This window comes from Camelus bactrianus, chromosome 10 (genome assembly GCF_048773025.1).
Source record: "Camelus bactrianus isolate YW-2024 breed Bactrian camel chromosome 10, ASM4877302v1, whole genome shotgun sequence".
Classification (NCBI taxonomy): Eukaryota; Metazoa; Chordata; class Mammalia; order Artiodactyla; family Camelidae; genus Camelus; species Camelus bactrianus.
In genome coordinates this window covers 22,600,408-22,615,232 of record NC_133548.1, presented here as the reverse complement: position 1 = coordinate 22,615,232, position 14,825 = coordinate 22,600,408, and the positions used below count along the sequence as shown (strand labels likewise).

The following is a 14,825-nucleotide window of genomic DNA, read 5'->3' as shown; positions in this document are numbered from 1 at the left end:
CTTCTCTCTCTGAGAGCAAAGTTGCTACATGTCTCTCTCCTTTTTTAAAACCTCTTGGGCTTTGCATAAGAGTTCATTTTCACAGAGGGTCTGCTATGGACCGAAAGAGTCAAATCCCACTGAATCAGATCCCGAAGAAGTCCCTTTTCCCTGCTTTAGGCTCGCCTTGACATCTGTGATTCCAAAGGCAGCACTGTAATTGTCCTTTTCCTGAACAAAGCTCACTTCCAACTATCATAGCATGGGCGTTCTCAGAAATTTATTTCTTTTAATGAGCCCAGATCTGCTTTCTGGAACTCTTTAACGGTAGCAGCGGGGCGCCTGAGGTGTTAATGAGTTCCCTGTTTTTAGAACCGCTCAGGCTTAGGGTGATTTGAAGTTCCGGCATCACCGATTGTTTGCTGTCTGGCCGGATGGGTCTCTCTGCCTGCAGAGCAGGGGACATGACGACATGGGCAGAGAGGTTTGGTGCCGCGGGTGGTTGGTGCCAGGGACACCACTGCTCTGAGCATCAGCGGTGACCAGTGAACATCCGCTTGCCGTCCCCAGGCAGCAGAGTGGACCTGTCTTCGGTTGCAGTTTCCAGGCCCTCTGTCTCCCTCCAGTGCTGTTGACCTTGCCCAGGGGGCGTGTGCTGCTAGGAGCCAGGCTTTTGCAGTTCCCGCAGGGGCTGGGGCTGCCTGGAATGGTTGATTCCCCTCCTAGAAGTCGTGCATCCCTCTTTAAAACAGTCGCCCTACAGCTAGCGGTCAGCCACGCCCTCGGTCATGGCCCTGGACGGGGTTCCTGTAGAGCCCGTCAGGGCCACACACTCCCATTGCTCTGCTGGGCAATTTCAGAAAACAGCCCGCGGATGGTATAATCATGCTCCGGTACAAACCAAACCTTGGCAAGTGTGAACGATGAAAACAATACGTATGTGGGACGCGCGCTGCCCGTGCCTTCTCTTTAATGTCCCAGTTCTCGTGCCAGGTTTCCCCTGCGTGTTCTGCATTTCAAAAATATTTTGTTTTCCATTCCAGACAGTGGGAGGACAAAGGCAGATTTGTTTCATCACTTAATGTGCTAATTCTGCCAGGCTTTTTCTCCCACCGATTAGCAGTCCTCCTGAAAGTGTTGTATTGAAGGCTGGCCTTTAGGAAGATTACAGAGGAGCAGGACCGTATCTCCCCGGTCTGTGTATGGCTGCAGAGGACACAAGTAACATCACAACACAACAAACACTTTAGAAAACTAAACGGTGCTTCTGTGAGCGGCTTCTAGGGTCGGCTGGCGTGCCGCAGCTGAGCAGGATAGTGGGGCAGACCTGATTTTGTTCTTGACCCTGGGTGAAACTTAGGGCATGTGATTTTACTTTTCCGAGCCTTCCTTTCCTTCTGAGTAGAAACCTGCCCTCTGGCATCTGCCTAGAGGTGTTAGTTATTTACGGATTGACATCACCCAGTTTTTTTTACTTCCCTTCTGATGGAAGTATAGAACTGGAAGAGCAGCAGAGGCTGCTCCTTAGGAAGAATGAAGATGGATGGATGGATCAATGTGTGTATATATGGATGGATGGGTAGATTGTTGTCTAAAGACAGAGACCTCTTGTTTTATACCTGCATCCCTGCCCAGAAGCTTTCCCACCCTCCACCCCAGGCTAGGTAGATTCGCCTTGTCCCTGTTCCCTTACACTTGTGAACAAGCAGATACAGTAAAGAGCATTAGGTACCATCTTCCAGGTGACACTAGAAGCTTCAGAACAGCCAGGAAAGGCCCTGCATACATCTTGATCATGTTATCTCCATACCAAACCATGTCAGCTCCTGGCACAGGAAGGATGCTCAGTACACATTTTTGAATGAACCAGTGAGAGAACCATGACTCTTTATAAGGATGTGTGATGGCAGATCCTTGCTTGTCTTCTTGTATCCCTCTCACACTGCTGCTCCCCCAGAGCTGGTTTTCCCTTACCAGGGAGCCAGATGGGAATGCTCAGCAGGAACAGGATTCTTCCCACCAGTAACACGCACATGCACACACATGTACATTCACACGCACATACGTGCACACACAGTCTCTCCCTCAGGACATTTAAAGGGGTCACCTGACGGGTTTGCTTTAACAGCCTGACCTCCTCTCCTTTTCTGAGTCCCCCATCCTAATACTTCCTTGTTAATGAGTCATTCTTCTGAGGGTATATTCCTCCAGGCACTTTCTCTTCTCTCTGGGTCCCAAGGGATGTGGCCTTGGACTTCCTTAGCTGCAGTTTTCTCCTCTAGAGGAGGGGAGGAAGGGCCCCACGTAGGGGGAGTGCCCGGCACGGGGGTTGGTGCAGGGTGAGGGCTCAGTAGACGCTGCCTTGAGTTTGTTTTAATCCTTAGTAATAGGGAATATGAGTAGTAACAGCAGACCTCCAGCGGCTCCCAGGTCGCCCATGGAAACAGCTGAGACTCGGAAGTATCTCTGGCCTGGCCTCTCCCTCCGTCCCCTCCCCAGCTTCCCTGTCTCACACCCCTGTGCCTTTGCACATGCTTCTTCCCTCTGTGCCTCTGTCCTCCTGGCACAGCCTTGGAGCCTCTAAGGAGGCCCCCCTCCAGGAGCAAAGGGCCGTGTCTTCCTTTGTGATTCTGCTCAGTCTCAGGGCTCTTCTGACGCGTGAGCCTTGCTGTACCAGCTTGACATGCTTTTCTGTCTGTGTCCTCCTCGGACTCTTTCAGTCAAGGCTGCATCCCTGGCGCTGGGTACGGCTGATGCTCACTGTGACTGACACTCGTTGTGGAGTGAGTGAGTGTTTGAGTGACAGTGGAATCCAGAGCAGGCCTGCTGGTGTGGAGGGCAAGCCCTGGGACTGCGTGAGATTATGGACAGAGACTTAGGAGTCACCCTTGGGGCCTCTCTTGGTAAAGAACTGCCTCTTCTCCCTAATCTAGTCCATCCTCAAGCCTGGTCAGCTCTACCCCTAAAGCGGGAGATCTCAACCAGGGGTGATTTTGACCCCCAGGGTCATTTGGCAATGTCCGGGGGCATTTTTGACTGTCACAGCTGGGAGTGCTCCTGGCATCTAGTGGTTGGAGGCCAGGGATGCTGTGAAATGTCCTTCCGTGCACAGGACAGCCCACCTACCCCTACTCCAAAGAATTCTCCAGCCCAAATGTCAGTAGTGCCGAGATTACAACATCCCGGCCTACAGGGTTCTGGGTCCATTCATGGCTCTCCGTCCTCCCCACTCCAGCATGAGGTCAAGGCACCCTTGTCACCCCCTAGGATGGTCTTCCTGGCTTTGCCTCCACGCCCTCCATCCATTCTCCACCAGGCAGCTGGGTGATCTTTTATAAAGACACATCAAATAAAATCACTCCCCTGGAACGCTTCCCATCACACTTGGGCTCGAACCCCGACTCCTTAGCCAGGCCGAGGAGGCCCTCCCTGACCTGCCTCCTGCTTTCGCCCACCCCGCCAGCACTCTGCTCTGGCCCCACCCTGCCACCCTTCTTTCTGTTCCCTGTTTCCAGGTGTGTCCTGGAGATGGGCTCTCTGCCCGAGATGCTCTCCCCTCATCTCTGCTCGGCTGGTTCTTCTGTCATTGAGATTTCACTGTAACTGATTCTGCCTGATGACGCAGACTAACCACAGTGCCTCACTGTCACGCTGTCTGACATCTCCACAGCGCTTGGCGCCTTCTGGTTTTAGTTGTTTGTTTTTTAGAGCTCCCCTGCCTGGTGCAGGGCTGTGTTCACCCCTGCTTAGAACAATGCCTGGCACATAATCAGTTATCACTGAACTGTGATGGGAGTAGGAGCAATAGGAATAGTTATACAGCGGAGCCTAAGCACTGCGCAGAGGGATTTACTCTGAATCCGCACATCATGTTCATTTTACAGATGAGAAAACTGAGGCACCAGAAGTTATATAACTTGTCGAAGATCACGTGTCTAGGAAGTGCAGAGCTGAGATTTGAACTTAAGGAGTCTGACTCCAGAATCTTAATTACGCCTCAGTACTCCACCACACTGCTTGTTGAGGAAATGAATGTGGAATACAGGTGATACATTCACACCCCTTCTTCCTGGGCTTGCGGCAGGAGGGCAGTCTTTGCAGGATTGGGATTTTGTCTAATCTGGCTTCAGATTTTGTGACTCTCTCTCATTTTGTGACTTATGTCTGGGTTATGAGGAGAGAGTACCCCCAAATCTTATCTCATAAATGGTCAGCTTTTAATGTTCTGGACCCTTCTCTCCACACTCACCACCAATCATGTTTCCTTCATTGTTTTGGCCACCAGGAAACTCATACTAACATTTGAGCCCTGTTGCTCAGAATCGTGTCCTATTTTATGAAACACGTTCTGTCTACTACCTTCTTTTCTTTTGCTTTCGCCCATAACATCCTGTTTTCTTCATTTTGATTTCTTTTCCTAAGCCAACTCAGTTTAAGAATTGAGATGGAGCAGAAACAGACAAATGTATATGGAAAGCATGTCCTTGGGCAAGTTACTTAATCTCTCTGATTCTCCGTGTGCTCTGTACAATGTTGGGAATCAGTCCTGCCTCCCTGGGTTTTGGTGGAGTAAAGATTGAGTAAAGCCCACAAAAGCCCAGGGGCACATAGTGAACATTTCCTGTTTCTTCTTATTTACTTCCCTCACTTATAGTGAGTGTGAGGGAATCTCGTGCTAGTACCTGGCCCAGCAGAGGCGCTGGAAGGCACCGGATGGTTGAATGTCTTATCAGATCACTCCTATCCGCTACTAACCAGGGGGCTCCATTACAGAGACCCACGGCAACTGACAGGTGGTCATCTTGTCCTGTTTGGGGTGACTATTTCCACTATAGTAAAATGGGTTTTTGAGCAGCAGAAAGATACTAGGTCTAGTAGGTGGGAAAGACTCCACCACCGTGCAGTGGGCTTGTGTATAAAGTCTAGGCGGACAAATAGAAAGCATTTACTGGAAAGAAAATGAGTCAGGCTCCCAGGAACTTTTTATTACCATGGCAACAGGGTATTTAGCCAGTCCCGCTTTGGCTAGAGTGTACTGTAGTAGTGAGGAATGTCAACTGTTATGTCTCAATTGCTTATTAGCTCATAAATGGCCCCGTTTACATACTAATTGTTGCTGGAGAAAATAACCCTATTTTAAAATGACCCAGTCACTCATTTCTTGGTACTAAGCCACTTTGGGGCTTTAACTAACAAAAACAATAATTATAGCAATGAAGGCTCTTAGCCTTACTGGTGCCCCACAGCTTCTCATTTAATCCTCACAACCACATCGTAAGGTCATTTCATCATCCTATTTTACAGATGAGAGAGTTAAAGCCCAGGCTAGTTAGGTAATGCCCAAGGTCACAGTTCTGGGAAGGAGTGGAACCAAGATGTGGACCCCAGGTCTGTCTGATTCCGGATCCTTTATCCTTTACCATTAACACAGGGTTGTTTCTTTCTTTAAATTAGAAGAGGCAAAAATTCAAGAGTATTGACCTTTCCCTAGTACAGGGTTCTTCCACCTCAAAACCGTTGGCATTTTGGGCTAGACAGTTCTTTATTGTTTGTTGCGGGGAGGGCTGTCCCATGCGTGTAGCAGCACCCCTGGTCTGCCCGCTAGATGCCTGTAGTACCCACCCCTCACCTGCCGGTGTTGCCATACGTTGCCTGGGGAGCAAACCAGAAGAACTGGGGAGGAATTGAGCTAATTTAGTACCTCCTTGGAAAAGAGCAACTCTTCCACCTCTGACGTCACCAACCCTCCTAGATTTCAGGAGTTGTTAGGAAGTTTTGCTTCTTTATTTACTTGTACTCAGAGTGCTATGCCCCTCATGGCCAATATTTAATTTTAGAACATTTTCATCACCACCCCCAAAAAAACCTTCTGTTATTGATTTCTGATTTCATTCCACGGTGATTGGAGAACACGCGTGGTGTGGTCTCACTCCTCTTAAATGTACCGAGGTGTACACACATTGGCCTCACATTTGGGATTCCCTGGAGGATGTTTCGTGTGCACCTGAGAAGTGCATTCCCTGTTGCTGGCTGGAGAGTTGTGTGGACGCCTGAGGTCTGGTGGGTTTATTCAGTGTCCTTCGTGCCTCCTGATTCCTTGCTGATCCTCAGCCTTGTTATTTGGTCCATTATTGAAAGTAGGGTATTGAGTCTCCAACTCCTACTGTTTCACGTCTGTTTCTCCTTTCAATTCTGTCAGTTGTTGCTTCGTGTGTTTTGCAGCTGCTTTTAGGTGCATATATTATGTCTTCCTGATGGTTTGACCATTTCTTTGTCTATAGGAACATGTTTTGTCTTAAATTCTATTTATTTGTCTGATATTAATATAGTCACTCCAGCTCCCCTGATTTGGGGTAGGTTTTTTTTTTAAAGACCCTCCTAGGTTGTTCAAATGTGCAGTTGGGTTTGAGTGTCTCTGCTCTTAGAGGATAAATTAGAAGCTGAAAATTGATATTTTGCCTTTAAAGTCAGCCCACAGCTACCAAGAGGTGATATCTGTGGGATTATGTGAGTCCTGTGACTGGTGCTGAAAGCATCATAGAAACCTCTGGATGCCTCAGGGAAGACCTTTCCTGGAGCAGGATTTGTGGTGGGTTAAGTACTGTTTTTTTGGAAACGATTGTTTTCCAGTTACCTCACTGCAGACGAGAATGTTCTCTTGCTCAGCCTGTCAGAGCAGCCAGAGGCTGCCTCCCTCCCTCCTTGTCTGTGCTCTGTTGACATCACCCAACAGAGGATTGGGTTTCGGAGTGGAAGTCCTTTTGTCTGCAGGTATCACCACGTTTAATCCTTACATCACAGGCCTTTGTCTGGTGCTCTTTGCCGGCGTTGTAGTAACAATGGAGTCAGAATCTGAGCTCCCAGGTTCCTCTGTGGGTGTGGATGTGCAGGGGGGTGCCAGGTGAGAGGGACTGTTGGAGACACTTCTCGGAGGCTAGTCAGATGTGAGCTTCCTCTTCACAAGTCTGAAGTTAAAGGATATGCACAGAAATGAGGGTGTTTTAAGAAGGAAAACCTCCAAGTTTATCAGGGGCCCAGAGGGGGCGGGCGAGGGTGAAGGCTTTGAAAAGTAAAACCTTTTGGCAAAGATGACGCTCCTTGTCCTGCAAGATGGAAGGTGATCTAGCATGAATTCTTTTTCGTTTTTATTCAAACCCGAAAACTATCTTTGATTCCTACATCTCTCCCACTTTTTCTCTCTTTTTTTTTTTACTTTCTCTTCTCGAGTCTTAGGAATTGTCCCTTGCTATCACCTTTCACGGAGCTGGAGGATGCCTTTTTTATAGTATTCTTTTTAAGGTGGAAACCTTTCTGTTCCATCCGTGTCTGCTCCACATCTGCTCTTAATCCCAGGGACCCTGATCCACTCTCAGGAAGTTGTTCCTCCAAGCGGTAGAAAGCCTCCAGAAGCTAAGTTATCTGACCTGCATTTATTTATTATCGTCTTAGAGCTTTTTTTTTCCTCTCAAGATTTGTCTCTAGAAGAATCAGTTGGGAATGTCTTGGTTTCCGCTTGTAGACTCTGGAATTTTCATTTCATTCATACGTGTGCACACAAACGTACCTTCATGCACTTACTATGTGCGTTATAAATAGCCAAAGTAAGTCACCTGAAAAAAACTTTAGTTTCTAAAATAATGTCCTAATCCCACACATGCTAACCTGTTTTGCCTTTTTTTCCCTGTCATTCTTAATAATAAAATTATTTTAAAGGGCAGTGGCAGGCACTTTGAATTCCCAGATCGCTTATAGTGTGTTTTTCCCTAAAAACCCAAAGAATATTACGGACTTGGCTCACTTCAGGTCCCTCGGGGCTTTGGGGGAGTGAGGGGGATATTTCCTTGACTTACAGAGCCCCATAATATCCTTGTGAGTCCATAAAAGTTATCTTTATAAAAAACAAACCTGGAGAGGGAGTGTATAGCTCAGTGGTCGAGTGCATGCCTGGCATGTGTGAGGTCTCGGGTTCAATCCCCAGTACCTCCATTAGGGAAAAAAAAAAAAAGAATAAATAAACCTAATTACCACCCCCTCATACAAAAAAAAAACCCTGACACATCACTTTTTATGAAGATGCTGCTGGTTCACAGGATAAGTGTCCAGACTCCTGCCTGCATCTCTCGCAGCCTCACCTCCTGCCACGTTCCGTGTTCTGGATGCTCTCTGACTCCTCCAGGTCTCCGTATAAACCACATCCTGTCACTGTTCAGGTCATTCGTTTTGCCTGGAATGCCCCCACCCTTGTTCTGGAATAGCGCTGCCTTGTGTGCTATGCTCCCTGGTCCCCAGGCTGCCTGAGCCGTGCTCTCTTTTTGAAGTTCGTCTTGCAGTCTGCCCATCCCCCACATATTTTTATTTGTTGAATATAGTTGATTTACAGGATTTCAGATATATATATATATATCTGTTTCAGATTCTTTTATAGGTTATTACAAGGTATACAGTAGGCCCTTGTTGTTTATCTATTTTATATGTAGCAGTGTGTATCCATTCCCTGACATATTGATTAAGCATCCATTGCTGGGTAGAAACTGAAAATAATAGTAATAACTAATAACTATAATAATAATAGCTAATACTGTGTGATAATACTGTATAATACTGTATAACACTAAATACTACCTACTCTATTTTATAGTGTAATATCATGTAATAATAGCTAATATATAACATATACCGTAGCAGCTAATACAGCATGAACTCTCATACCTAATAGTATTTTCCAGAGAAAGCTCTAAGCAATTATTATCTTATCTCATTTAATCCCCACAGCATCTCAGTGAGGGAAGTACTGTTCGTATCACCATTTGCTAATACAGACATGGAGACGCAGAGAGGTGAGATGACTTTCAGTGCATCACGTGGCTAGTAAGTGGTCCCAAAGCACTTGGTTCGTTCGGTATTTGAACCCCGGCAGGCCGCCGTACATTTCTACATTAAGTATAAGACAGTAGTGAAAGGCAGGTGTTTGTAAGAACTTACATAGCTCTTACTGCATCTCGTGGCAGTTACCTGTTTACTGTCCTTTTCTCCCGCTCTTCCGGGCCAGGGGTTCCTTAGCGAGGGGCTCCTTGCTGGCAGAAGTTGTGTTTGATTCTCTTTGCAGCCCTCACGCGTGGTCCGACGTGTACCATAGAGAGACTCTGAGCGCTGATGTTAATGGAACCAACACCTGAAAAAGTAAGGCCTTAGCTGGGGTAAACGTTCCTTTGATTTCCACCTGGTTTTTCTCAGGGCCATCCGTGTACGGGAGGAGAAGCCGTCTGTGGAGCCCTGAGCCGTGTTAGGGCAGGGAGGCTATTATCAGATCCCTACTAGGTGTCAAGCATTACGCCCTATTCTTTACACGCAGCAGCTCTTACTGAGGTCTGTGCTCTCCTGTGCCCCCTTTACCGATGGGGATCCTGAGGCCAGTGGAGGTGAAGTGACTCAGCTATTATGGGGCAGAACTGGGGATAGAAACTCAGACTCTCTACCCGAAGCCCTCCTCCCCTCTTAGCCCCAAGGCTACAGACTTCCTATTCTTGTTATAAAAGGGGAGATGTTTATAAAGAATTTTCTCGCAGAGCTCGTTCAACTAGATGCTTTCTGGCTCTATTCATACTCCTCTTACCTTGTGGTCTTTTGCTCTCTCCACCACCAATGTGTATCTCTCGAACAGCCAAGATGACATTTTAAGAAGAAATAATACATTGTGATATCTGATCAATAAAGCAGTGGCGTCCTCTCCAGTAGTCGTGTGGAGTTGAGCTGCTGGATGGCAGAGGGCTGTTTTTCGGCTCAAGCAACAATGAATTTGCAAAGGCTTGGATTCCAGGCCTGGATTTGGCTTGCTGGGCTGTTTATCATCTGCTTTTGGACCATGTGAAAGGTTTCTCTCCCTCCCAGACTTCTTAGAGAATCCAGAGATATATTGCTTTTTAAAAGTCTGTTATTTTTATAAGGCTGTTTTGCTTTCTTGCCCTCCACCATGAAGTCATTTTTGACTTAAAAGGAACCATAGTTTGACTTTTACAAAGTGAACCAGGGGACTGAATATAGTAGCGACTTCAGATCCATTGCTTTTTGCAAAGTTTTTAGCCAGCAGTGGCTGTGTGTGGGTTTTCACACTGGGTGTGTGTGTGTGTGTGTGTGTTGATTCCAATTCTGTGAATTTTATAATTTGATTTTCCCCCCTGATTTATGCTTTAGTGTAGCGCTTACAATTTGCACATCTTTAGCGTGAGCGGAATGACATCTAGCTTATAGCACATTTCTTAGGGGAAATAGGGGTTTTAGTTGTTTTAATTAAAGAAAAGATACTGGGTACTCTTACTGATACGAGAAGCAAGTTCAAATTGACCGCCTTTCATGTCTTCCCTTACCACATCGTTCCTGCCTCCGAGCCTTTGCACGTGCTATTCCCGCTTCTGGGAACTGTCTTCTCTCCACAATCCCACCAGCTACCGTGGTGTAGCCAACTTCTTTGGTGTATCCTCGTTCTTTGAAGTATGACACAGTTTGTGAGTTAGTATTAGTGGAATGAGGGGTCTCTGCGGATGCTGACTTTCCTCTGAGAAGGCTTTTCGGACATCAACCTCCTCCCCAATTTGAGATTAGGTGTCCTCTAGCTCCCCCATCTGAGCACTTGTGGCACTGCACGCGGAGGCTCAGTTACCTGTCTGTATCCTCTTTGTGAGTTAGGGAGCACTTTCTCAGTGCCTGACAGAGAGTAGGATGCTCAGAAATATTTTGTTCTTTGCCAGGAGACGGCAGCAAAAAAAAAAAAACTGTTGGCCGCTTTAACCCTGTTTCGTATTGTGCACAGGTACAGTGTAAATCCTTAAAAAGTGGACAGATCCGGTTAAGAGTTTTGAAGTTCTAAAAGGGCCTGTTTGCTAGAACAGCAACCATCTGAATGTGAGTCCATAGCTTTTTGTGGAAAGCAGAGTTATTTTTGTATCTGGCATTTGAACAGGGGAAGAAGAGAGAAACTATTGAAATGGGGCAAGAGCACAAAGAGGTTTGTGGTTTCCTTGTGGGTATTCTTCACATGGTAATTACACCATCTGGGATGTGAGTGTTAAACTTGACTCGAGGGAGCAGTGGTCAGAGCAGACCCCACACTGGCCCTGTAGCCAGAATTCTTGGAGGAGCCGCTGGTCTGTGCAGTGGCAACGTTGGGAAGAGAGAGGAGTGGTGAGGTCATTTGCTCTCTGGGCATAGACATAGGTAGAATCTGTGCAAAAAGGGTGTTCACATTTGAGTATCCATTGGAATTCACTGTAGGCTTAATAAAAATGCAGATTTCTCTAGAGGAGGGGCCCAGGAATCTGCATTTTCACAAGCATCCCTGGCGATCACTAGGTGGATTGCTGACCCGCTCTTCATGAAACTGCTTTACAAGGTGAGAAATTCTGGAGGAATACTGACAAATGTGACAGCCCTTGGAGCGAGAAGCTGTCCTTTGTTGGGGCCCTTAGACAGAGGGAGAGTGCATCCTGGAAAAGTCAGCTCAAGGAGCAGCTCCTGGAAGGAGGGACACTTTGCATTAGCCTGAGATTAGTGTAACCCAGGGAAACCAGTTCCAGCAAAGATGGATGCTCTGCACCCAGTGCCAATTTGAAGAGATAAAAAGAAGAGTCATGGTTTCCTTGACTGCACAGGAATGTCCCCTACTTTGCAGAGTAATGAAATACCCAGATGTTAAAATGAAGAGAGACAGAGATAGATGGAGAATAATAGCGCACCGGCAGCAGTGAAGGACCAACGTAACACACACACAGGGGAACCTTGGGGTGTTCTCAGCCTGTGCGCCTCTGGGAATATCACTGCCAGCAGGGGAGAATCAGCCCTCCTCGGACGGTCCAGAGCTGAAGGCGTTTCCTGTAGCCGTCTGTGGCCAGAAGACAGTACCAGTTCCTCAGGGAGGAGGCAGTCGATGATCAAAAGGATGCCCAAATATGAAATATGCGTATCCTTTGACCTAGCGGTTGTACCTTAAAGAGATATTGTACAAGTGGGGAAAGTAATACATGCATCTGGAATGTGCACTGTTTACTGAAAACACCCCAAATATCCATCAGTAATGGGACTTATGGGTACAAAAGATGCAGTAAAATTACCCTTAGCCATTAAAAGTGATGGTGTGGACCTGAGGTCATCAACATGAAGAGATGTCACACTATATTAAGTGACAAAAGCAGGTTTCAGAATAGCATAGTATCTTATGGGTGCATTGAAGCAAAACTGTATGCTTAGGTTTCTATGGATTAATTCAGGCAGTAATTATTGAGTCATCTGTGTGCCAGGCACTTTTTGGGGCCATTGGAGGTGGAGCAACAAACAAGATGATGGTCCTTTCCTAGTTGGAAATGAAGTGCTTGGAAGCAGCAGCATGGACATCCCCTGGGAGCGGGTTAGGAATGCAGAGTCCCAGGCTGCAGGCCAGACCTGCTGCATTTTAATGAGGTCCTGGGGCTGTCCATTTGCACACGGTGGTTTGAGAGACCGTGCTTCTGGGGCTTGTTTACCAAAGTAGCCACAGTGGATTTCCCTGGGTGGCAGCAATTTGGGGTAATTTTTGCATTGCCTTTGTTTCTCATTGTTTGAATTTTTTTCACAGTGAGCTGTCTTGAGTTTATAAAGCAAGGATGTTAAATTTGCAGAAGAGCCGAAGGCTCCTGCTTTTGGCTCTGTGGACTGTTTCGGGCATACACTGGCAGGATCCTGGAGCAGGAATCTGAGGAGGGTAGAGGGTGGAGGTGGCTGCTGTGGCTCGTTTGGGCAACCACAGAAGTCCGAATACCCACAGCTGTGGCTGGAGCTGTAGCCACAGCCTGAGAGATGCTGCAGGTCTGATGAGCTGAGGTTTGGCTGAACAGAGAGGCTCTGACATTGCAACCCCTGCCTGACTCTTTTGTGTCCTTACTATGTGGGAGACTCTGGGCCAGCGGCCATCGACAGCAGCCCAGGCTGCAGTATCCATCATCCCCCAGGACCAGTGGGCATCCCTGAGCCCTTCCTGGGCAGACTGGGAAGCATAGACATGATGCCTGATGAAAAGCATTTATATCCAAGGCTTGAGAAGTTCTGGCCGTGTGGAAGGGGGACTTTCAGTGTCCTGAGCCCTTTCCTTGGGGTCTCTCCTGAGTCTGATCCCTGATGAAGGGTTTGGCAGGGTATGGCCCTACAGCACCCTGCATAAAGCATAGTGTAGTTGAAAGAATGTTGACCCAGGGGCATGAGAACTGGATTCCAGACCAGTCTGATCCTAAATTAACCATGTGACTTTGGGCAAGTCCCAAACTGCCTGCCTCCTTGGACCTCAGTTTTCTCATCTGTGAAATGTGAGAATTAGTTACTGAGTGAAGCCGTGTGGACTACCGGCTGTGCTCCAGATGTTCTGCAAAGAGCAGGTCTTTGTTCTGAGGGTGTCACAACCTGGTGACACGGGACGTCTTTGGTTCTCCTCTCGTTCTGACATGATTCCCAAATATTGTTCCACGGACTGTGTCCTTCCTGCGTTTTGGATGATAAAGCAGCTTTTCGTTGAGGGCGATAGTGAGTAGAGGTGATTGCTGATTTATTTATGTCCTTGCTGGTTAAAAAAAAAAAAAACGAAAGAGACTTGGCAATTGTGTTAGTCCTTCCTCCACTCCCATCTAGTTTCAAAAAATGCTTAATTTTACTGACCCATGAAATCCAGAACTGTGACAACCAGGCTCTGAGGAGAGGGAGGACTCGGATCAGGAAGTAACCCCCCTTCCCCCAAGAGAGCCCTGAGCCCTGTCTTGCTGCAGGTGAAGCTGCTGCTTTGAAAAGTTTATGGAGCAGGTAGGTCCTGGAAGAGTGATGGATTCCAGTGTCCGGTGGAACAGACTCACGCTGCCTTTGTCAGCGTGGTTTTAGATATGGAGTCTTCTACCTTCTGCCAGGGGCTGCTGAATTTCATGCTGATATCTCCCCTTCGTGGAAATGGGGGCGAGCTGGGGATAATCAGACTTTGTCCAGGACCCCCGCATCCCCGCCCGAGCCCCACAGCTGGGCATGCAGGCAGGGAGCAGCCGACAGCTGCGGTCGGCAGCCGGCTCCTCTCTGAGCCTCTGCCAGGCGCTCGGCTGGCCGCCTGTGATCTGCCTCGCGGTTGCCTGAGCAGGCATCTGCCGGGTAGATGTAAATCATAACAGGACAGGCGCCCAGACAGAGACAGCAACTGAGCATCACTGACAGGGCTGGAAGTCTCGTTAGTGATTCCTGAGGAGGGTGCAGGGCCAGGGCCAAAGAGCTGCTTAATTGAATGACAGCTAATTCATTTGTAATTATTCGTATTCTCTTCTTCTTTCTCATAAAGTCTAGTCCTTTGGAGCTAAACTGGGCCTTAGAAGTATCTAAGGAGGCAGTAGATTGAGCGAGTCAGGTTTGAGCCCCGACTCTGTTAATCAGCAGTGTCAGGCTCCTTCACTTCTGGACCTCAGTTTTCTTACCTGTAAAATGGGTTTTTGTGAGCAGTAAATGAGATGATCGCTGTGAAACACAGGGCACAATGCTCAGCCCATACTGAGCATTCAGTGAATGATTACCCAGCCCCACTCTCTCCTTTTATAGGCTCACTTGTATATTCGGCAGGTATTAGGTACCCGTGGTGGGCACTGTGTAATGCAGCTCCTACGAGAGTGGGCATGAAAGTATTCAAGTGATTGTGTGTTCATCAGTCAATCAGCAGAACACAAAGCCGGTGACCTCCCTCCTATGAAGGAAAAGAAAGAAGCAGCGTAAGGGTTAGAGTGCTGGATGTGGGAGTCGAGGTTTCCACTGTAGACAGTGCCCTGGTTAAGGAGACCTAAATAAAGTGAGCCACGCTGACC

At 47.5% G+C, this 14,825-nt stretch overlaps 1 protein-coding gene across 6 annotated transcripts in view; it reads left to right on the top strand.

The window, feature by feature from the left end:
- Nucleotides 1-14,825, top strand: part of LDLRAD3 (low density lipoprotein receptor class A domain containing 3) — a 227,365-nt gene that overhangs the window by 86,488 nt on the left and 126,052 nt on the right. The window contains exon 2 of one of the 6 annotated variants that reach the window (XM_074372170.1): nucleotides 8,752-8,816. The exons of the other annotated variants lie outside the window; for them this stretch is intronic. Within the exon in view, the coding sequence (XP_074228271.1) occupies nucleotides 8,752-8,816 (65 nt within the window). The remainder of the gene's footprint in view (nucleotides 1-8,751; nucleotides 8,817-14,825) is intronic. 6 annotated transcript variants of the gene reach the window in all.